At 43.7% G+C, this 23,829-nt stretch overlaps 1 protein-coding gene across 3 annotated transcripts; it reads left to right on the top strand.

Moving 5' to 3' along the window:
* The first annotated feature begins 885 nt into the window (after nucleotides 1–885).
* ubp1 (upstream binding protein 1) lies at nucleotides 886–23,194 on the top strand. Of its 3 annotated transcripts, none has more exons than XM_052472313.1 (17): nucleotides 886–1,092; nucleotides 1,730–1,945; nucleotides 4,055–4,212; nucleotides 4,392–4,468; nucleotides 6,050–6,155; nucleotides 6,869–6,975; nucleotides 7,068–7,220; nucleotides 7,540–7,650; nucleotides 7,842–7,949; nucleotides 11,355–11,458; nucleotides 11,536–11,590; nucleotides 11,743–11,833; nucleotides 15,448–15,538; nucleotides 16,488–16,606; nucleotides 17,154–17,296; nucleotides 17,659–17,710; nucleotides 17,821–23,194. In XM_052472313.1, the coding sequence occupies exons 2-17, from the start codon at nucleotides 1,830–1,832 to the stop codon at nucleotides 17,856–17,858; spliced, it is 1,629 nt and encodes a 542-aa protein (XP_052328273.1). In that variant the 5' UTR covers nucleotides 886–1,092; nucleotides 1,730–1,829; the 3' UTR covers nucleotides 17,859–23,194. The 3 variants fall into 3 exon arrangements, with proteins under 3 accessions (XP_052328273.1, XP_052328271.1, XP_052328272.1); XM_052472311.1 differs by having other exon boundaries at nucleotides 11,740–11,833; XM_052472312.1 differs by lacking the exon at nucleotides 886–1,092 and adding an exon at nucleotides 1,163–1,381 and having other exon boundaries at nucleotides 11,740–11,833.
* The last annotated feature ends 635 nt before the right edge of the window (nucleotides 23,195–23,829 follow it).

Raw genomic sequence — 23,829 nt, 5'->3', positions numbered from 1 at the left:
ATGGGAGAAACTCCCCAAATACAGGTGTGCTAAACTTGTAGCGTCATACCCAAGAAGACTAGAGACTGTAATCGCTGCCAAAGGTGCTTCAACAAAGTACTGAGTAAAGGGTCTGAATACTTATAACATTTACATATTCCTGTAAATGGGGGGGGGGGCTAATTTAATCAATTTTAGAATAAGTAACAAAATGTGGAAAAAGTTCAGGGGTCTGAATACTTTACGAATGCACTGCTTGTGAGGCATGGGATATTGGAATAACACTTGGTGACCAAAGTTCATAGCAGTTTCTATATTCACAAGTTAATATGTTACATCGGATTCTTAACTCAAGATAAGGGTGGGTAGTCCTGCTATTGCAGGAGTGAAGATTCATGGCTGATTTATGTTCTTTATAAATGCACACTGACCTCTAACAGCATGAAATCCAGACACAGGGTTAACGTGTGTCTCCTAAAGAGCCTCTGTGTCACCATCCCAAATATCTCTCACTACAATCATTCCAACTAACTACATCTGAATTCACTTCTGTTGGCCTTGGTCCAACGCCGCATCTATCCATTCCTCTCATTTCTATAATACTGTTCTCTGGAAGCAGAGGGGTGTGAACATGCTAGCCTGTAGTAGCTGACTATTTTCACTGATTTATGATGTCTCGGTTGAATTGTGTATTATGATTATGTCAATGTATGTGATGGGTTGCCTGTGCCTGCAATGAACTGGTCACGTCGGTGTTATAGCGTCGATGGGTTGACGAAAGCTCTGAGGGAGCCCATTGGCTGAGCTGGGTGCGCTTGGCACCAGAGCGGCTCTCTGATTGGCCCATAGACTCTGTGGCATCTACTGCGGCTGGAAGTTTTTTTTTTTTTTGGGGGGTTGTGAGGGCATAGTCTGTTGAGAAGCCATGTTTATGCTGGCTGCTTTTGTGACAACTGCCACTCTTCTGATGTTTAAAGACTCTTATTTAACCGGCCGGGAACTGTAGCCCTGGTCACAAGTCCGCGATGAAAAAAGGAGAGCGGTTTCGGAGGGCACAGGAAGCGCTGGCTGCGACCTTCGCATAGGAGGATTCCAAACATCCGTGAATCAAAAGCAAGTGAAGTTTGCTAATGCTACTAGCCTGTTAATGCTAGCTAGTTAATTTAGACGGACATTGCGTGGGAATGCGGTGTGTGGAATGTCAACAACATCCCCCTGCAATTACGTAATGTTGCTAGCTAGCTAGGTGGCTAGCTTTGGCTGGGTTTGGGATGTTACGGTGTGCCATATCTCCGGCGAAATTGACTTTCGAGGGCCGCAATTGAGCTAACTAGCGCTAGCTGGCTAGCTAGCGTTAGTGGTGCAGGGTTTCGCTAGCAAACGGTTATTTAGCATGCTGCTGGTAATCAACCCAACGTAATGGTTGTGGGTTTTGTTGTTAACTTGCTAGCTAACGTATGTCTGTTAACTTTACCTAGCTAGTTAGTCTGTTTGTAGTCTTCACATCAGTCCAGATTTCTACTTTCACTTGCCAGCCATATTGTAACCAATTATGGTGATATATCACCCGGCTAGTGGAGCGCTATCATTACACTGTTATTCGATCTTCAGTTAGCTAACTACAGCAGTTATCTAACAGCTAACTAGCCATATTCTTAGCCAACCACCAGTAGCTAGCAGTTAGCCAGTAGTAGCAAACACAACTATCTAACTAGCTACCTTGGTTAACTTTCTCTTAAATATTCTCTAGTCCACCAGCAGCGGTTTATTCTCCCGCTAGCTGCGGTCCCTTCCCCGGAGGCAATCTGGCGGCCCTTCGGCTAGAGGCGGAGGAGAAGGAACTGGGGGCCATGGCCTGGGTGCTGAAGATGGACGATGCCACCATCGAGTCAGGGCTGGTACACGACTTCGATGCCAGTCTTTCGGGCATCGGGCAGGAGCTGGGGGCTGGCGCATACAGTATGAGGTTAGAGAGACCGTTTGGTATACACAATATATATCACTGTGTCTGGACATGGGATGGAAGCTACAAATTGTTCCCACTCTGTCTCCTAAACCCTGGGATTCAGCCATGACATACCCTCTGTGTGGTATGTATGTGTTGGTCTTTGTTTTGGGATGTAGGGGGCCATCACAGCAGGTTGTCATGGACGACAGAGGGCTTAAATACCCTACTAGACACAAAAGGGGGGTGGCAGGCAGTGGTAGAATGTCGGGAACATAAACCCTAAGCACAGGGAGGGAGGGGGATAAGCTCTCCCCCACCACCTCTCTCATGGTGTAACTGGGGTTGCTATTGCAGAAATAAGCTGGGATGCTCAGGGGAGTTTGTAACTGTACCAGTCAGATCATCCACTATGGAACAGTCAGGCAAAGACACACACACACACCCCCTTACCTTAGTGTCACACACACAGTTATGAAACACCACCCTCACAGTACCGCAACAGCCCTATGTGTGTTTTCCCCACAGATGTTTTTGTGAAGTAGGTTGTGTTTCTGTGGGAAAGCGTTCCAGGACTGTCAGCTGTCTTATCAGGATCCTCCCTGTGTGTGTGTGTGTGTGTGTGTGTCTCACATGTTTAGAGAGCAGCTGTGGTGCTCAGTAGGAACAGAATGTCTGTTTGTCAGTGGAGCCGGCTCCTCGTGTGTCAGGAAGCAGATGCAGTTTCCTTGGCAGCAATGCTGAGTGGGGAAGCGGCTCTGCAACTGGCATGCCATGCAGGTGGCGTTGGGTTAGGGTGGGACAGGGAGAATACAGTACACTGTCTGCAGTAGTTGTGTTTATGAGAGGGGTCTGTTCCAGAGTGAATTATACCATGACATTCAGGGGGTCTTTATTTTTTTTATGTGGGACCTTGTTTGTGTGGATGTGCTTGCGAATGCAATAAACAGTAAAGACATGTCGTTTACCGGTAAAAACATCCTACCTTTTTAATTTGGCATGAACACAGCCATTCACAATGTTTTAATCTTATTGTCTAACAAATCTCTTAAAAAAATTGCCTACCTGTGCATGTTCGTCCACTCCAAAATAATTCCAGCATCCAAACTGTGCACATTTGCCATTTGATTAATGGAGCGAAACATCTCTTACAAATCACAAGTGTAATGACATTTGCTGATGTCATTGGGTCTACACTCTTGTAACCTTAATTAATTGGTGCCTTACTGACAGTATGACCTTTTTTTTGTAGAAAGAAAAGTTGGGACACATGACATTCCAACTTGTAGCTCAGTTGGTAGCGCATTGTACTTGTAACCCCAGGGTTGTGGGTTTGATTCCCACAGGGAACCAGTATGAAAAAAGTATGGAAATATATGAACTCACTACTGTAAGTTGCACTGGATAAGAGTGTCTCTGCTAAATGACAAAAATGTAACATTAAATACGGGACCTTCGCTGGATGACAAGTGCACCCACATGGATTGTTCTGTTTACACCATGTCATGGCAGTGGACTTGTTTAATTTGGAATCATCTTTTTATTTTAAGATGTACCACTCTAGCAGACTAATTCACACTATGGTCTGTTCCAATAGTTCAAGGATTCCTTCCTCTCCCTTCATTGCCTATTTTCTTTCACTGATCTGACATCACTGGATTGATGGAAGCTATTTAGTGAAAAATGTTCACCTATCCAATCTTGTCAGATTCTTAACTTTTACTTCAAGCTAGAGGAGGTCTTCTACAGCTTGACTTGTCCTTAGAGCATTATGTGGACTTTAAATTCAGACTGCCAACTTCCCCCACATTTTCAAAGTGAACTTAATTAACCTGAGCTGTTCCAGGGACCATGAACACATTTCTTGGCATATAGGAGAGACTTTGGTTACCCGGGCACACACACACTTCTGCCGAGCGCTAGGATCCGTTAGGGTGAGCTGGGGACAGGCTGTCTGTCTGGAGCTGGTGCCAAGTGTCTGTGTGCAGGTTATGTCAGACTGGCTCGTGTGTTGTAAAACAGAAAAGTATTTTCCAGTGGGACACTTCCAACTGTTACTGTTTCAACAGGGCTTCTTAGTCTTACTTACCCTAACTATCTCTCTCCCACCATCTCTCTTTGTCTCTCCAGTGATGTGCTGGCCCTGCCAATCTTTAAACAGGAGGACTCTAGTCTTCCTTCAGACTGTGAGAGCAGCAGTCTCAACCCTCCCTTCCAGTACGTTCTCTGTGCTGCCACCTCCCCTGCTGTCAAACTACACGATGAGACACTCACCTACCTGAACCAAGGTGACTTACTCACACACTCCTGTCATGGGAAACTACCTTAACTATGCTGTACACAAACCCACACTCACATGGCAATGCTTAATAGCTCTCCACCAATGGAAAGAAAGGATGTTGTCTATTTTCAAACAGCAGAGATACACAATCACTCAAACCTCATCTTAACCCCCTCTGTCTTTCAGGCCAGTCTTATGAGATCCGTATGCTGGACAACCGAAAGCTGGCCGAGTTACCAGAGATTAACAACAAAAGTGTCAAGGTCAGAAATATTAATATTGCAGCTTTTCTGTGTGCGTGGTTTCTTTGTAGTTGTGTTATGATTGTTGCGGTCGTTGTGCCGGTGGGGTTTGATAACTGTGTGTATGTAGAGCATCGTTAGGGTGGGGTTTGATAACTGTGTGTATGTAGAGCATCGTTAGGGTGGTGTTTCATAACTGTGTGTATGTAGAGCATCGTTAGGGTGGGGTTTGATAACTGTGTGTATGTAGAGCATCGTTAGGGTGGGGTTTGATAACTGTGTGTATGTAGAGCATCGTTAGGGTGGGGTTTGATAACTGTGTGTATGTAGAGCATCGTTAGGGTGGGGTTTGATAACTGTGTGTATGTAGAGCATCGTTAGGGTGGGGTTTGATAACTGTGTGTATGTAGAGCATCGTTAGGGTGGTGTTTCATAACTGTGTGTATGTAGAGCATCGTTAGGGTGCGGTTTGATAACTGTGTATGTAGAGCATCGTTAGGGTGGTGTTTCATAACTGTGTATGTAGAGCATCGTTAGGGTGGTGTTTGATAACTGTGTGTATGTAGAGCATCGTTAGGGTGGGGTTTGATAACTGTGTGTGTAGAGCATCGTTAGGGTGGGGTTTGATAACTGTGTATGTAGAGCATCGTTAGGGTGGTGTTTCATAACTGTGTGTATGTAGAGCATCGTTAGGGTGGTGTTTCAGAACTGTGTGTATGTAGAGCATCGTTAGGGTGGTGTTTCAGAACTGTGTGTATGTAGAGCATCGTTAGGGTGGTGTTTCAGAACTGTGTGTATGTAGAGCATCGTTGGGGTGGTGTTTCATAACTGTGTGTATGTAGAGCATCGTTAGGGTGGTGTTTCATAACTGTGTGTATGTAGAGCATCGTTAGGGTGGTGTTTGATAACTGTGTGTATGTAGAGCATCGTTAGGGTGGTGTTTGATAACTGTGTGTATGTAGAGCATCGTTAGGGTGGTGTTTGATAACTGTGTGTATGTAGAGCATCGTTAGGGTGGTGTTTGATAACTGTGTGTATGTAGAGCATCGTTAGGGTGGTGTTTGATAACTGTGTGTATGTAGAGCATCGTTAGGGTGGTGTTTGATAACTGTGTGTATGTAGAGCATCGTTAGGGTGGTGTTTGATAACTGTGTGTATGTAGAGCATCGTTAGGGTGGTGTTTCATAACTGTGTGTATGTAGAGCATCGTTAGGGTGGTGTTTCATAACTGTGTGTATGTAGAGCATCGTTAGGGTGGTGTTTCATAACTGTGTGCATGTAGAGCATCTTTAGGGTGGTGTTTCATAACTGTGTGTATGTAGAGCATCGTTAGGGTGGTGTTTCATAACTGTGTGTGTGTAGAGCATCGTTAGGGTGGTGTTTGATAACTGTGTGTGTGTAGAGCATCGTTAGGGTGGTGTTTCATAACTGTGTGTATGTAGAGCATCGTTAGGGTGGTGTTTCATAACTGTGTGTATGTAGAGCATCGTTAGGGTGGTGTTTCATAACTGTGTGTATGTAGAGCATCGTTAGGGTGGTGTTTCATAACTGTGTGTATGTAGAGCATCGTTAGGGTGGTGTTTCATAACTGTGTGTGTGTAGAGCATCGTTAGGGTGGTGTTTCATGACAGAAGACTCCAGTACACAGAGCACCAGCAACTGGAGGGGTGGAAATGGAATCGCCCTGGAGACCGTCTCCTAGATATCGGTAAGAACACTTAAGTGTGTGTGTAGTAGTCAGTACATGTGATGCCTTAAGGGGGGTTGTTCTGTATGTAATACTAATTTGCAGTGTGTGTGTAGCAGTCAGTACATGTAATGCCTTAAGGGGGGTTGTTCTGTATGTAATACTAATTTGCAGTGTGTGTGTAGCAGTCAGTACATGTAATGCCTTAAGGGGGGTTGTTCTGTATGTAATACTAATTTGCAGTGTGTGTGTAGCAGTCAGTACATGTAATGCCTTAAGGGGGGTTCTGTATGTAATACTAATTAGTAGCGTGTGTGTAGCAGTCAGTACATGTAATGCCTTAAGGGGGGTTGTTCTGTATGTACTACTAATTTGCAGTGTGTGTGTAGCAGTCAGTACATGTAATGCCTTAAGGGGGGTTGTTCTGTATGTACTACTAATTTGCAGTGTGTGTGTAGCAGTCAGTACATGTAATGCCTTAAGGGGGGTTGTTCTGTATGTACTACTAATTTGCAGTGTGTGTGTAGCAGTCAGTACATGTAATGCCTTAAGGGGGGTTGTTCTGTATGTAATACTAATTTGCAGTGTGTGTGTAGCAGTCAGTACATGTAATGCCTTAAGGGGGGTTGTTCTGTATGTAATACTAATTTGCAGTGTGTGTGTAGCAGTCAGTACATGTAATGCCTTAAGGGGGGTTGTTCTGTATGTAATACTAATTTGCAGTGTTTGTGTAGACATCCCCCTGTCAGTGGGTATTGTGGAGGCGAAGGCCAACCCCGCTCAGCTCAACGCTGCCGAATTCCTCTGGGACCTCAACAAGAGAGCCTCCGTGTTTGTGCAGGTAACACACCAATCAACACACACGCACACTTCCCTATAGTCACATTGACTCAGACTCCTCTGCCTCTATTCTCTCCATCTTTGTGTGTGTAGGTTCACTGCATCAGTACAGAGTTCACCCCTAGAAAGCATGGAGGAGAGAAGGGAGTTCCCTTCAGGATCCAGATCGACACCTTCAGGCAGGGAGACAACGGAGAGTACACTGAACACCTCCACTCTGCCTCCTGCCAAATCAAAGTCTTCAAGGTACACACACACACAGGGCGGCAGGTAGCCTAGTGGTTAGAGTGTTGGGCCAGTAGCCGAATAGGTTGCTAGATCGAGTCCCCGAGCTGACAAGGTAAAAATCTGTCATTCTGCCCGTGAACAAGGCCGTTAACCCATTGTTCCAAAGCCGTCATTGAAAATAATAATTTGTTCTTAACTGACTTGCCTAGTTAAATAAAACGCACTCATATTCTCTGAACAGTCAATCACACTTACACACTTTGACATACTAAGTCAGATGACAAGCCTGCATCTGATTTAACATTCTGCATTCCCTCTTTTTCTCTCCTCCCCCCAGCCAAAGGGGGCAGACAGGAAACAGAAGACTGACAGAGAGAAGATGGAGAAACGAACGTCTCAGGAAAAGGAGAAGTACCAGCCCTCCTACGACACAACCATACTATCAGAGGTTAGTCAGACTGGGGGTTTAATGGCATTTAATTAGGACTGGAAAACTAGAAGGCACTTAATGAAACAGAGTTTGCATGTATTGGAAGTGTCACTTACGGGTATTAATAGGCAAGTTTTATATCTGTTTTGTTTGCAGTCAGATTGTGAGTGTGCATGTTTGTGTGAAACTTAGTGTGTGTGTTTGTGTAGATGAGGCTGGAGCCCATCATAGAGGAGGCAGGAGACTATGAGCTGAAGAAGTCCAGCAAGCGGACGCTGCCGGCTGACTGTGGGGACTCGCTGGCCAAGAGAGGCACTGTAAGTGTCCTATATAATATACAGTAAATTCGGAAAGTATTCAGACTCCTTCCATTTTTCCACATTTTGTTACGTTACAGCCTTAGTCTAAAATTGGTTCAATTGTCCGCCCCCAAATCTACACCCAATACCCCATAATGACAAAGCAAAAACTGTTTTTTTAGTAATGTTTGCAAATGTGGGCGGCAGCGTAGCCTAGTGGTTAGAGCGTTGGACTAGTAACCGGAAGGTTGCGAGTTCAAACCCCCGAGCTGACAAGGTACAAATCTGTCGTTCTGCCCCTGAACAGGCAGTTAACCCACTGTTCCCAGGCCGTCATTGAAAATAAGAATGTGTTTTTAACTGACTTGCCTGGTTAAATAAAGGTCAAATTAAATGTATTTTAAAAAGGTTTTAACATTTTTTGTCAGAGCAAAAACCAAGCCATGAGGTTGAAGGAACTGTCCATAGACCACTGAGAAAAAATGATGTCGAGGCACAGATCTGGGGAAGGGTACCAAAACATTTCTGCAGCATTGAAGATCCCTGAGAGCGCAGTGGCCTCCATCATTCTTAAATGACAGAATTTTGGAACCACCAAGACTCTCCCTTGAGCTGGCTGCCCGGCCAAACTGTGCAATCTGAGGATTGGGGCCTTGGTCAGGGAGGTGTCCAAGAACCCAATGGTCACTCTGACAGAGCTCCAGAGTTCCTCTGTGGAGATGGTTGTCCTTCTGGAAGGTTCTCCCATCTCTGCAGAACTCTACCATTTTCAGGCCTTTATGGTAGTGGCTAGACTCCTCAGTAAAAGTCACATGACAGCCCACTTGGAGTTTGCCAAAAGGCACCTAAAAGACTCTGACCACGAGAAACAAGATTCTCTGGCCTGGTGAAACCAAGATTGAACTCTTCGACCTGAATGTCAAGCGTTACGTCTCAAGGAAACTTGGTACCCTCCCTACGGTGAAGCATGGTGGTGGCAGCATTTAAAAAAAACACATTTTTACCTTTATTTAACTAGGCAAGTCAGTTAAGAACAAATTCTTATTTTCAATGACTGCCTAGGAACAGGTTAACTGCCTGTTCAGGGGCAGAACGACAGATTTGTACCTTGTCAGCTCGGGGGTTTGAACTTGCAACCTTCTGGTTACTAGTCCAACGCTCTAACCACTAGGCTACTCTGCCGCCTCATCCATTGGAGAAGGTTTTCAGGGACTGGGAGACTAGTCAGGATCGAGGGAAAGATGAATGGAGCAAAGTACAGAGATCCTTGATGAAAACCTGCTCCAGAGCGCTCAGGACCTCAGACTGGGGTGAAGGTTCACCTTCCAACAAGACAACAACCTTAAGCACACAGCCAAGACGACGCAGGAGTGGCTTCGGTACAAGTCTCTGAATGTCTTTGAGTGGCCCAGCTAGAGCCCGGACTTGAACCTGATTGAACATCTCTAGAAAGACCTGAAAATAGTTGTGCAGCGACGCTCCCCATCCAACCTGACAAAGCTTGAGAGGATCTGCAGAGAAGAATGGGAGAAACTCCCCAAATACAGGTGTGCCAAGCTTGTAGCTTCGAGGCTGTAATCGCTGCCAAAGTCACTTCAACAAAGTACTGAGTAAAGGATCTGATGTTATGTAAATGTGATATTTCCTTCATTTTTTAATTTTTTAAAATAAATGTGCAAACATTTCTCTAAACCTGTTTTTGCTCTGTCAGTATGGGGTATTGTGTGTAGATTGATGAGGGGGGGAAACTATTTCATCCATTTTAGAATACGGCTGTAACCTTACAAAATTTTGAAAACTTTCCAAATGCCATGTATATCCTATCCTTGACTTATTCCATATTTTGTTGGTACAGCCTGAATTCAAAATCTACACACACTATCGCATAATGACAAAACAAAAACATGTTTTTGGATTTAATTTTTTATTTTTATTAAATTAAATACAAAAATATCTAATTTACCGAAGTTTTCACATCCCTGAGCCAATACATGTTATAATCATTACCTTTGGCAGCGTTTACAGCTGTGAGTCTCTGGGTAAGACTCAAAAGAGCTTTGTACACCTTGTTTGTACAATATTTTCACATGTATTCTTCAAAAAATTCTTCGAGCTCTGTCAAATGTGTTGTTCATCATTGCTAGACAGCCATTTTCAAGTCTTGAGATGGATTTTCAAGCTGATTTAAGTTAACTGACTAGGAACATTCAATATTGTCTTGGTAAGCAACTCCAGTGTATATTTGGCCTTGTTTTAGGTTATTGTCCAACTGAAAGATGAATTTGTCTCCCAGTGTCTGTTGGAAAGCAGGCTGAGCCAGGTTTTCCTCTAGGATTTTGCCTGTGCTTAGCTCTATTCCGTTTATTTTATCATTTAAAAAAACGTCCTCGTCCTTGCCAAGCATACCCATCACCTGATGCAGCCACCTCCATGCTTGAAAATATGAAGATTGGTGCTCAAGTGTTGTTGGATTTGCCCCAAACATAACACTTTGTATTCAGGACATTAAGTTAATTTCTCTGCCACATTTTTGAAAAGTTTTACTTTAGTGCCTTGTTGCAAACAGGATGCATGCTTTGGAATATTTTAATCTGTACAGGCTTCCTCCTTTTCACTTTGTAGTTACTCCACAATACTAAATTACAATGTTGTTGATCCATCCTCAGATTTCTCCTATCACAGCCATTACACTCTGTTTTAAAGTCACCATTGGCCTCATGGTGAAATCCCTTAGCGGCTTCCTTCTTCTCCGTCAACTGAGTTAGGAAGGACACCTGTATCTTTGTAGTGATTGGGTGTATTGATACAACATTCAAAGTGTAATTAGTAACAACATGTTCAAAGGGATATTCAATGTCTGTTTATTTTTTCCCCATCTACCATTAGGTGGCCTTTGCGAGGCATTGGAAAACCTCCCTGGTCTTTGTGGTTGAATCTGTGTTTGAAATTCTCTGCTCGACTGAGGGACTATACAGATAATTGTATGTGTGGGGTACAGAGACTAGGTTGAAATGTTAAACACTATTGTACACATTGTGACTTGTTAAACAAATGTTTACTACTGAACTTATTTAGGCTTGCCATAACAAAGGAGTTGAATATTTATTGACCCAAGACATTTCAGCTTTTTTTAAAATAATAATAATAATAATTTCAAAAACACCATTCCACTAGGAACAGTGGGTTAACTGCCTGACATTATACAACATCTCAATTTGATCCATTTAAAATTCAGACTGTAATATAACAATGTGGGAAAAGTCAAGGGGTGTGAATACTGAAGGCACTATATATTATATAAACATCCTCCACTCCTGTCAAGGCAGTGAATATAATATGTGGAGTGGTTTGATGCTTGCTAATTGGTGACAGTAATGCTCAGTAGTATTATCGCAGTTTGTTGTCTCTCTCTCCTCTGGTCAGTGTTCTCCGTGGCCTGATGCCTACATCAGCTCTCCCCAGACAGCTGGCCCCTCTTTCTCCTCCACACCGCTCTCCACATACACTGCCTCCTCTGTACCTGACAGGTAGGCCCGTGTGTGAGAGTAAGAAAATTCTGTGTGGACATAGTGAGATAATGCTGACTGTGACTGTTGTATTCCAGTGGCCCCTCGTCGCCCAATCACCAGACAGACCCTGTCAGCCAAGTCGTCACAGAGGTTAGTATACATCACACACACGGACGTGTCTCAAATCCTGTAAAAACTTCTCATTTAACAAAAGCCTCCAGTTTAGGTTGTATTTGTTGAAATTCATTGTTATCCCCCCCAACACACCCTGTTCTCTTTCTCTATATCCCTCTCTCTAGCAGCTCAGTCCTACGGCTACCATCAAGGAGGCTCAGAAGTGGCTTGTCAAGAACCGCTTCAACACATATGCACGACTCTTCTCCCACTTCTCAGGTACACACACACTCTTCGTATTGTGTAGGTTATTTTGTAGGAGTTATTAAAATGAACCTGTTGTAATGTCATCCAGAGGTGGCGCTCCTAGTGGCTGGGGACTTGAACTTCTTATGGCTGCAATCCCGTTAACAGGAGCGATATATGACAACAGCCAGTCAAAGTGTAGGGCACCATTTTCAAAACATCAAAAATCTCATAATTAAAATTCCTCAAACATACATGTATCTCATACCATTTTTAAAGCTATTCTCGTTGTTAATCCCACCACAGTGTCCGATTTCAAATATGCTTTATAGCAAAAGCACCACAAACGATTGTTAGGTCACCACATAGCCACAGAAAAACCCAGCCATTTTTTTTTCCCCAGCCAAAGAGAAGAGTTTCAAAAAGCACAAATAGAGATAAAAGTAATCACTAACCTTTGATGATCTTCATCAGATGACACTAATAGGACTTCATGTTACACAATACATATATGTTTTGTTAAAGTTCATATTTATCAAAATATGAGTTTACATTGGTACGTTACATTTACTAGTTCCAAAAACATCCAAAAATGTGTCACAATAGCCGCCATGTTGAAGTCAACATAAACAAGAAATTCAGGATAAATATTCCCTTACCTTTGATCTACATCAGAAAGCACTCCAGGAATCACAGGTCCACAATAAATGTTTGCTTTGTTAGATAATGTCCGTTATTTATGTCCAAATACCTTCTTTTGTTATCGCATTTGGTATACATATCCAAATGCTCATTCTGGTCAGCGTTACGTTGGACAAAAACTTCAAAAAGTTATTTTACAGGTCGAAGAAACATTTCAAACTAAGTACAGAATCAATTATTAGGATGTTTTTAACATTTAGCTTCAATAAAGTTCCAACCGGAGTATTCCTATTTGTCTTCATGAGCAATGGAACGCAAGTGAATACCATGAGGAATGCGCGTGATCAGAAAATGGCTGACTGCCAGACATCTGATAGATTCTGCTATCATTCACTCCCACAACACCATATAAGTCTCATTAAAATTTCTATTGATGGTTGACATCTAGTGGAACCCCTAAGCAGTGCAACATCATTAATATTTCAAGGGGATTTCATTGGGGACTCTGAATACATACAAAGCTCAGATTTCTCACTTCCTATTTTGATTTCTCAGGATTTTGCTTGCCATATGAGTTCTGTTATACTCAGACGACATTCAAACAGTTTTAGAAACCTTTGTTTTCTATCCAATACTAATAATAATATGCATATATTAGCAACTGAGACCGAGGAGCATGCCATTTACTTTGGGCAACTTATTCATCCAAGCTACTCAATACTGCCTCCCCAGCCATAAGAAGTTAATGCAGGGTAACTTAAATCAGTTTTACCTCATTTCTATCAGCATGTTAAATGTGCAACCAGAGGGAAAAACATTCTAGACCACCTTCACTCCACACACAGAGAGACGTACAGAGCTCTCCCTGCCCTCCATTTGGCAAATCTGACCATAACTATCCTCCTGATTCCTGCTTACCAGAAAAAATGAAAGCAGGAAGCACCAGTGACTCGATCAATAAAAAAGTGGTCATATGAAGCAGATGCTAAACTACAGGACTGTTTTGCTAGCACAGACTGGAATACGATGGCATTGAGGAGTACACATCAGTCATTGGCTTTATCAATAAGTGCATCGAGGATGTCGTCCCCACAGTGAAAGTACGTACATACCCCAACCAGGATCCATTGATTACAGGCAACGTCTGCACTGAACTAAACGGTAGAGCTGCCTCTTTGAAGGAGCGGGACTCTAACCTGGAAGCTTATAAGAAATTCCGCTATGCCCTCCGACGAACCATCAACCAGGCAATACAGGACTAAGATCAAATTGTACTACACCGGCTCCGACGCTCGTCTGATGTGGCAGGGCTTGCAAACTATTACAGACTACAAAGGGAAGCACAGCCGAGAGCTGCCCAGTGACACAAGCCTACCAGACGAGCCCAACAACTGCTTGCATCGAGGCAAGGAACACTGAAGCATGCAATGAGAGCATCGGCTGTTCCAGGCGACTGTGTGATCACGCTCTCCGCAGCCGACGTGAGTAAGACCTTTAAACAGGTCAACATTCACAAGGCCACAGGGTCAGACGGATTACCAGGACGTGTACTGCGAGCATGCAATGACCAACTGGCAAGTGTCTTCACTGACATGTTCAACCTCTCCTTGTCTGTAATACCAACATGTTTCAAGCAGACCACCATAGTCCCTGTGCCCAAGAACACAAAGGTAACCTGCCTAAATGTCTACCGACCTGTAGAACTCACGTCTGTAGCCATGAAATACTTTGAAAGGCTGGTCATGGCTCACGTCAACACCGTTATCCCAGAAACCCTAGGACCCACTCCAATTTGCATACCGCACCAACAGATCCACAGATGATGCAATCTCTATTGCACTTCACATTGCCCTTTCCCACTTGGACAAAATAAACACCTATGTGTTCATTGACTACAGGTCAGTGTTCAACACCATATTCCCTCAAAGCTCATCACTAAGCTAAAGACCCTGGGACTAAACACTTCCCTCCAACTGGATCCTGGACTTCCTGACTGGCTACCCACCCAGGTGGTAAGGGTGGGTAATAATCCATCCGCCATGCTGATCCTCAACACGGGGGTCCCTCAGGGGTGCGTGCTCAGTCTCCTCCTGTACTCCCTGTTGACTGCACGGCCAGGCACGACTCCAACACCATCAAGTTTGCAGACGACACAACAAGCCTGATCACTGACAACAATGAGACTTCCTATAGGGGGGAAGTCAGAGACCTGAACGTGTGGAACAAGGACATCAACCTCTCCCTCAATGTAACCAAGACTAAGGAGATTATTGTGGACTACAGGAAAAGGAGAACCGAGCACTCCCCCATTCTCATCGACGGGGCTATAGTGGAGCAGGTTGAGAGCTTCAAGTTCCTTGACATCCACAACACCAACGAACTAACGTGGTCCAAAACCTATTCCCCTCAGGAGACTGAAAAGGTTTGGCATGCGCCCTGAGATCCTCAAATGGTTTTACAGCTGCACCATCGAGAGCATCCTGACGCATCACTGCCTGGTATGGCAACTCTAGTGCGTACTGCCAAGTACATCACTGGGGCCAAGCTTCCTGCCATCTAGGACCTCTATACCAGCCGGTGTCAGAGGAAGGCCCTAAAAATGGTCAGACTCCAGCCTACCTAGTCAGACTGTTCTCTCTGCTACCGCATGGTAAGCAGTACCGGAGCGCCAAGTCTAGGTCCAATAGGCTTCTAAACATCTTCTACCCCCAAGCCATAAGACTCCCAGACTATTTGCACCCCCCCCCCGCTGCTGCTACTTTCTGTTATCTATGCGTAGCCACCGGTGCCTCACACATTGACTCTGTACCAGCACCCCCTGTATATAGCCCCTCTATTGTTATTTACTGCGGCTCTTTAAATATTTGTAATTCTTATCTCTTACTTTTTGGGGGGGGGGGTTTCTTAACTGCACTGTTAAGTGCTTTCAAGTAAGCATTTCACAGTAAGGTCTACACATGTTGTATTTGGCGCATGTAACAAATAAAATGTGATTTGATGTGTAGGTTGTGACTTAATGAAGTTGACCCGGGATGACCTGGTTCAGATCTGTGGAGCTGCTGATGGAATCAGACTCTTCTACACACTCAGATCCAGGTGAGTGAGTGAGTGAGTGAGTGAGTGAGTGAGTGAGTGAGTGAGTGATGGATGGTGGTTCTGTGAGTGATGGGGTGGTTCTGTGAGTGGGGGGGTGGTTCTGTGAGTGAGGGGGTGAGTGTTGGATGGTGGTTCTGTGAGTGAGTGAGTGTTGGATGGTGGTTCTGTGAGTGAGGGGGTGGTTCTGTGAGTGGGGGGTGGTTCTGTGAGTGGGGGGTGGTTCTGTGAGTGGGGGGTGGTTCTGTGAGTGAGTGAGTGTTGGATGGTGGTTCTGTGAGTGAGTGAGTGTTGGATGGTGGTTCTGTGAGTGAGGGGATGAGTGAGTGTTGGATGGTGGTTCTGTGAGTGAGGGGGTGAGTGAGTGTTGGATGGTGGTTCTGTGAGTGAGGGGGTGGTTCTGTGAGGGGGTGAGTGAGTGTTGGATGGTGGTTCTGTGAGTGAGGGGGTGGTTCTGTGAGTGAGGGGGTGAGTGTTGGATGGTGGTTCTGTGAGTGAGGGGGTGGTTCTGTGAGTGAGGGGGTGGTTCTGTGAGTGAGTGAGTGTTGGATGGTGGTTCTGTGAGTGAGGGGGTGGTTCTGTGAGTGAGGGGGTGAGTGTTGGATGGTGGTTCTGTGAGTGAGGGGTGGTTCTGTGAGTGAGGGGGTGAGTGAGTGAGTGAGTGTTGGATGGTGGTTCTGTGAGTGAGTGAGTGTTGGATGGTGGTTCTGTGAGTGAGGGGGTGGTTCTGTGAGTGAGGGGGGGTGGAGAGCGAGGGAGGGGTGAAATGTGATTCGGAACATGAATCAAATTTGCCTTGGGAAAATGTATTTTAAAACATAAGTGAAATGATCACCCACTCTGGGCAGAGTGTTTGGTACCTGGCAGAGTGGGTGAGACAGGTTATGTGAATGTGTGCATCTCTGATTTATATTCCTGTTTATCTGTGTATAACGTGTAAGTATCCTTGCAGGTCTGTGCGTCCCAGGTTGACCATCTATGTGTGTCAGGAGGGTGATGTGGAGAGCCCCCTGCTGGAGAGACGCTGCGACAGCGAGAACGGAGAGCACAGTGACTCACCTAATTTATATGGTAGGTGTGTCTCACAGGCAGGCAGTGGCACCTTAATTGGGGAGGACAGGCTCATAATGGCTGGAACGGAACCAATGGGATTGTATGGAAACGCATCAAGCACATGGTTTCCATGTGTTTGATACCATTCCATTCACTCCGTTCCAGACATTGTTATAAGCTGTCCGCCCCTCAGCAGACTCCTGTGGTCTCCTTGTACTTTTGATCTTGTGGATGGTCAGTCAGCTATTTACCAACTCTAGCGAGGTGACTGCTTTCTTATTGTTTGAATGACAGAGTGTCCCTTTTAAAGATATGGTATGTAGTCCCTCAAAAAGGGGAAATAACCAGAAATGTTGCTGGGAAAAGAAATGAACTTGGCGTTATACCACCACAATTGTTTACCTATGGATAAAGCTACTTTTTCTTTGAGGACTCATTTGGAATATACTGTACACACCTCTGTGTGTCCATTTATAGAAGCATCAGTGTGTGTTTTAATGGGGGTGTGTGTTTTAATGGGGGTGTGTGTTTTAATGGGGGTGTGTTTTAATGGGGGTGTTTGCAGTGTACCATGCTCTATACCTGGAGGAGCTGACGGCTGCTGAGTTGATCAGGAAGATGGCGTGTGTGTGTAGTGTTCCACTGGGACAGATCAACCAGGTCTACCGACAAGGACCCACAGGAATACACATACTGCTGAGTGACCAGGTAAGCACATACCTACACATTGTGTGAATTTGATCTTTGACTAGGAAGAGCTGATGTTCTTTGTCCATCCGGTGTTTGAATTATATTTACATACTGCCTCTGTTACACAATGCTGTGTCCCACCCTAACCCGTCCCCCTTCAACTCACTCAGGAAGTGTGCCATTCAAGTCACTCCCAAACACACTGCCCATCACAGCTAGTGGAGTTATCTACCCGTTTTAATTCTTTATCAGTATAACCCTCAAATGATTACATTGTCTTGTAGTTATAAGATATTTATTTTGTTTATCAAAGATTTAACAGTAACATCCCTTGTTTTTATAAGTATTTAATGTTGAAGTTTATTGATGTTGTTCCCCAGGTGGTTTATAACTTACCTGATGAGAGCTGCTTTCTCATTGGCACACTCAAAGGTATGTTGATAGTCTGTGTGTCTGGCCCTAGACATTTATTTTCTAGTTTCTGTTTCCCATGTTTGGCCTCCATGCTAACACTACGTCTTGCTTTCTCTCTCTCCCTCTAGATGAAACGGGGGAGGGGCTCCACCTGGTTTTGAAGTAGCGATGGAGGATGAGAGCGTGATGACATCACTGAACTCCTCCCTCTGTGAATAGCAGAGCAGTCTCCCTCCCTCCCTCTCTCTCTCTCCTATCGTTCAGATTGCTATGTGTAAGGCAGAAGGACAGAGGGACTGAACTGAAGCCATGTTAACGTTAGAATCTGACGCGGGTGTGACCACTGTTTCATATTGAAAACACTATTACTGAGGGGGAGAGAGGGGGAGGCTTGTGGCGTGTTTTATTCTCTCCATTTCTTTATAGTTTTATAAGTGGGGAGGGGTAGGCTGCCCCCCACAGAGAGGCTCATAGAGGCAATGCTTTAGGCTTCAGCCAGGGCTAGGCCAGTAGTCAGTGCTGTAATGCCATGTGACTTGAACATACAGATTGATGGACAGACAGACGGACCCCAGACGTTTGATCTCATTTGCTTTGACTGAGACTCGACCACTTCCACGGAAGCAGAGCTGGCAACTAATAAACTCAAACAGAACAAACTGTCTAGAACATGTCAGTCATTCCTCTGAGGGCCAAATGTCTGCAGATTTTTGCTCCACCCTTGTACTTTATTGGTGAATTAAGGTCAGTAATTAGTAAGTAACTTCCCTCACCTGGTTGTCTAGGTCTTAATTGAAAGGAAAAACCTGCAGACACTCGGCCCTCCCAGGAATTAGTTTGACGCTGATCTTGAACAACAGTCTCTGTGTGGTTGTGTATATTGTGTAGAACACAGTAGTCTAGATATGAACGTTCTAGATCTGTTCCCAGACATTCTAGAACTAGTGAGGATGGGGGTCCTCTTAGCCAATCAAGTCAAGATTTGACTGTTAGGGGTGTTAGCATTCTGTTAGCCAGTGTCCAACAGGGCCTGTTCATGTATCATATGAACTAAGTCTGATACCATAATATACAGCCTGCTTTCATAGACTAGACACAGTAAATGTAAATCCGGGACACTCAAATTAGTATGATACACGACATGACCAAAAGTATGTGGACACCCGCTCGTCAAACATCTCATTCCAAAATCATGGGCATTTAATATTGAGTTGTCCCCACCCCCCTTGCTGCAATAACAGTCTCAACTCTTCTGGGAAGGCTTTCTCCTAGATGTTGGAATATTTCTGCAGGGACTTGCTTCCATTCAGCCACGAGCATTAGTCAGGACAGGCACTGATATTGGGCTATTAGGCCTGGCTCTCAGTCTGCCTTTCAATTCATCCCAAAGGTGTTCGATGTGGTTGAGGTCAGGGCTCTGTGCAGACCAGTGAAGTTCTTCCACACCGATCTCGATAAACCATTTCTTTATGGAGCTCTTTGTTCACGGGGGCCACAAAGTTGGAAGCACAGAGTCGTCTAGAATGTCATTTATGCTGTAGCATTAAGATTTCCCTTCATTGGAACTAAGGGGCCTAGACCGAACCATAAACTGTCCCAGACCATTATTCCTCCTCCATCAAACTTTACAGTTGGCACTATGCATCGGGGCAGGTAGCGTTCTCCTGGCATCCGCCAACCTCAGATTCGTCCGTCGGACTGGCAGATGGTGAAGCGTGATTCATCACTCCAGAGAACGCGTTTCCATTGCTCCAGAGTTCAATGGCGGTGAGCTTTACACCAATCCAGCCAACGCTTGGCATTCCTCATAGTGATCTTAGGCTTGTGTGTGGCAGCTCGTGGTCCTTCTGTAGCACAGTTGGTAGAGCATGGCGCTTGTAACGCAAGGGTAGTGGGTTCGATTCCCGGGACCACCCATACGTAGAATGTATGCACACATGACTGTAAGTCGCTTTGGATAAAAGCGTCTGCTAAATGGCATATATTTAGCTCGGCCATGGAAAACCATTTAATGAAGCTCCCAATGAACAGTTCTTGTGCTGACGTTGCTTCCAAAGGCAATTTTAAACTCTGTAGTGAGTGTTGCAACCGAGGACAGACTATTTTTAGTGATCCCGTTCTGTAAGTTTGTGGCCTACCACTTTGCGGCTGAGCCGTTGTTGCTTTTAGACGTTTCCACTTCACAATAACAGCACCTACAGTTGACCGGGGCAGCTCTAGCAGGGCATACATTTGATGAACAGACCTGTTGGAGAGGTGGCATCCTATGACTGTGTCACGTTGAGTCACTGACATTCTACTTCCAATGTTTGTCTATGGAGATTGCATGGCGGTGTGCTCGATTTTATACATTTGTCAGCAACGGGTGTGTCTGAAATAACCAAATCCACTCATTTGAAGGGATGTCCACATACTTCTGTATATATAGTGTATGTTATGTTTGGTACGGTTACATTAGACCAAAGGTTACCTAAAGCAAAAATGAAAGGAGCGTGTTCAAATATCATCACGGACAACTTCAGCATTTTAGCCAATTAGCAACTTTGCAACTACTTAGTACTTTTTTAGCTGATTTGCAGCTACTTAGCATGTTAGCTAACTCTTGCCTTAACTCTTTAACCCACCTCCTAACCTTAACCCCCAAACCTAACCCCGAACCTAAATATCGTTAGCAAACTAGCTAATGTTAACCACCCTTAGATGTCAGTGGTGGGAAAAGTACAAAATATCCATACTTGAGTAAAAGTATAGATACCTCAATAGAAAGTTACTTAAGTGAGTCAGACTGTATAATACTACTTGACTAAAAGTCTAAAACTATTTGGTTTTAAATATACATAATTTATCATTCCTTACATTAAGCAAAGCAGACAGCACCATTTTCTTGTTATTTAAATGTATGGATAGCCAGGGGCACACTGAATTTGACAATTTTCCTGTCCTGCTTAGCATTCCAAATGTAATGAGTACTTTTGGTTGTCAGGGAAAATTTATGGAGTAAAAAGTACAATATTTTCTTTAGGAATATAGTAAAGTAAAAGTTGTCAAATATAAATAGTGAAGTACAAATATCCCAAAATACTACTTAAGTAAAAATACTTTGAAGTACTACTTAACATTAGCCAGTGGTGTAAAGTACTTAACTACAACAAATTGGAATTCTTAACATATTGTACATTTTGAAAAGTACAAATTGCAAATCGTAACATAAGAAATGGATGATGGACATCCACAAATTAGTGCTTATCATAAGAAACATTACATTATTTTATTTAAGTAGGCAAGTCGGTTAAGAACAAATTCTTATTTACTAAGACGGCCAAACCCGGACGACGCTGGGCCAATTGTGCACCACCCTATGGGACTCCCAATCACGGCCGGTTGTGATACTAAATTAAGTGTCTTGGATTTACGTACAGATTAATACTGAGACCACGTTGCAATATACCCCAGCCTATTTCAGAGCAGGACAGAGGATTTCCACTGGAGACCAAGCCTGTCTAAGCATCATACTTGTTTCACCCCACTCAAGTCTCTTAAATTACATATTTCATATTTTTACTGTGTCTTTTAATGTTTTTAGTTTGTCTTTTGATGATGGTAGTTTCTTTGTTTGTCTGTTGTGTAAGATAATGTGTCTCTGATGCCATGCTTCTCACTGTTCGCTAGGCTTCGTTTTATTTTTCTCACACACTACCCTACATGTTTATTTGGACAGTGAAGCTAAAACTTTTGATTTGGCTCTGTACACCTGGATGTGAGTTCAAATGTTTTGTTGAGGAGACAGTACAGATTGTTGCCTTATATTTGAGGGTAATTTCATACGTATTTTACCATTTAGAAATTAATGCACTTTACGTATCTAGATGCACAAAGATCATATCCCCAAATCATGCATACCTCTCACCATTACCAATCACAGGAGGGTATAATTTTGTTTGGGGGGGGGGGTTATTGATATTTAAGCCTCTAACTTCCTCACTCATCATTATTCATGATTATCTGTAATAATGGTAGCATCCACATTAATCTAGATGTGTTCAGAAACATTATTTGCAATAAATGTGACTCCAAAATGACAATACTTTATTTACCACTCATTTCTACTGGGCACAAAATAATCCAAAACACAACCAAAACAAACTGAAAGTGCATCCAACAAGTTTGTAGAGTCACAAGCTTGATGTAGGCATTGCGTGATAGGAATATGGGGCCAAATACTAAACTGTTGTTTAAATTGAATACACTATATTTCTATTTGTCCAAATACTTATAACATCTTCAATTGGGGGGGACTAGGTACATAGCACTTTCATTTTTATATGGTAAAACAGATATGTATGAAAATACCCTCAAATAAAAGGTGAAATTCTATACTGTCACCTCAAACATTTGATCTCAAGTTCAAAATGCTGGAATATAGAGCCAAATTAAAAGGTTTAGCTTCACTGTCCAAATAAATATTTAGGGGGTGGACACACTGACTATACTCAGACTATTGACATGAAGGAGAGGGGCAAGGCTTAAATAAACTCACTATGAAATGGACCAAATTGATTTGGGAAGAAGGCTATGTTAGAACAGGTGTGTCTGGTAGTGAAACCAGGGGTGTATCCAAGGTGTAGCCTTCCTTCACCCCTGACAGGATGGGCTGGAAACCCTGTATGTGTTCTTAGCTCTGTCACTGGCTGTATAGTTAGTCGTTGACTGCAGGCAGTGGAAACTGTGGCTGTGTGAGTATGTGTGCATGTGTTTCTTCCCCTACCCCACAGCAATTATTGCCAAGGCTAATTTAGTTTAATTTCAGTTATCACTGCTTTCCCACTTGGCATGAACCCTGCTTAGTTTGCCTTTTAGTAAAGAGCATGAGTTGGGCGGAGGAGAGTGAGGTTGTTTTTTTTGTTCTAAAAGGTGTAGCCCAGTCGTCCCTATTTTCTCCCCCAGAAATAAAAGACCAAGTCTGCACTGAAAACCACATAAGTTCAACTTGATGTAGTGTGTTGTTTGTGAACCACGCCCTTCACGAAACCTGGGAGAAATAAAGTGAATATTATTAATAATGTTGAAGTGAAACTGAACATCACCTCCATTGTGTGTCACCTACTTCAACAACACCAGAGACTGAGGAGCACAGGGGCCTGTTCAGGATGGTGCATCATCACAGAACGTTAAGATAGAAATGTATGGTGTTGAACAGATATGATCGTCTGTCAGATAAAATAGGGATTCATGTAAGCTCTATTCATTCTATTTTTTATCTGCAACATTCAGAACACCCCAGCTCTACAGACCTTGGTCAAACACAGAATGCGGGGAGCCTTTCACACAGAAATTGATGTGTAAAAAATGTGTAATACAGTGATACCTGTCCTAGTTCTAGCAACTTGTGTTCCCTGTCTCTGTGTGTCAGTGAGGAGGTGATCACTGTGTTTCTGTACAGCCTACAGTCAAACTGGAGATGCACACACACACACTTCTGTTCTGGAAATAAAATGATTTCATAAAGATAGTGTGTGTTTATTTATATGATTGTGATAAGGGCCACATACCATAACATGCTATGAACCATAAAACAAATTGCATAGAAAACATGAATACATGTAAACTCAGCAAAAGAAGAAACATCCCCTTTTCAGGACCCTGCCTTTAAAAGATAATTTGTAAAAACCCAAAAAAACTTCCCAGCTCTTCATTGTAAAGGGTTTTAACACTGTTCCCCCATGCTTGTTCAATTAACCATAAACAATTAATGAACATCCACCTGTGGAACGGTGGTTAAGACACTAACAGCTTACAGACGGTAGGCAATTAAGGTCACATTTATGAAAACTTAGGACACTAAAGAGGCCTTTCTACTGACACTGAAAAACACCAAAAGAAAGATGCCCAGGGTCCCAGCTCATCTGTGTGAACGTTCCTTAGGCATGCTGAAAGGTAGCATGAGGACTGCAGATGGGGCCAGGGAAATAAATTGCAATGTCCGTACTGTGAGACGCTGAAGACAGCGCTACAGGAAGACATGAGGGACAGCTGATCGTCCTCACAGTGGCAGACCACGTGTAACAACACCTGCACAGGATCGGTACATCCGAACATCACACCTGCGGGACAGGTACAGAATGGCAACAACAACTGCC

This window comes from Oncorhynchus keta, chromosome 20 (genome assembly GCF_023373465.1).
Source record: "Oncorhynchus keta strain PuntledgeMale-10-30-2019 chromosome 20, Oket_V2, whole genome shotgun sequence".
In the NCBI taxonomy this organism is placed as follows: domain Eukaryota; kingdom Metazoa; phylum Chordata; class Actinopteri; order Salmoniformes; family Salmonidae; genus Oncorhynchus; species Oncorhynchus keta.
The sequence above is the reverse complement of the archived record's forward strand: the minus strand, read 5'-3'. Positions and strand labels throughout refer to the sequence as shown.

Bases quoted from the DNA above. Each gene is read 5' to 3' on its own strand.
- ubp1 (XM_052472311.1), top strand. From the start codon at position 1,830: ATGGCCTGGGTGCTGAAGATGGACGATGCCACCATCGAGTCAGGGCTG. The intron at 11,591-11,739 runs GTTAGTATACAT...CCCTCTCTCTAG, and splicing joins TCAGCCAAGTCGTCACAGAG to CAGCTCAGTCCTACGGCTAC. The intron at 17,297-17,658 runs GTAAGCACATAC...GTTGTTCCCCAG, and splicing joins ACATACTGCTGAGTGACCAG to GTGGTTTATAACTTACCTGA.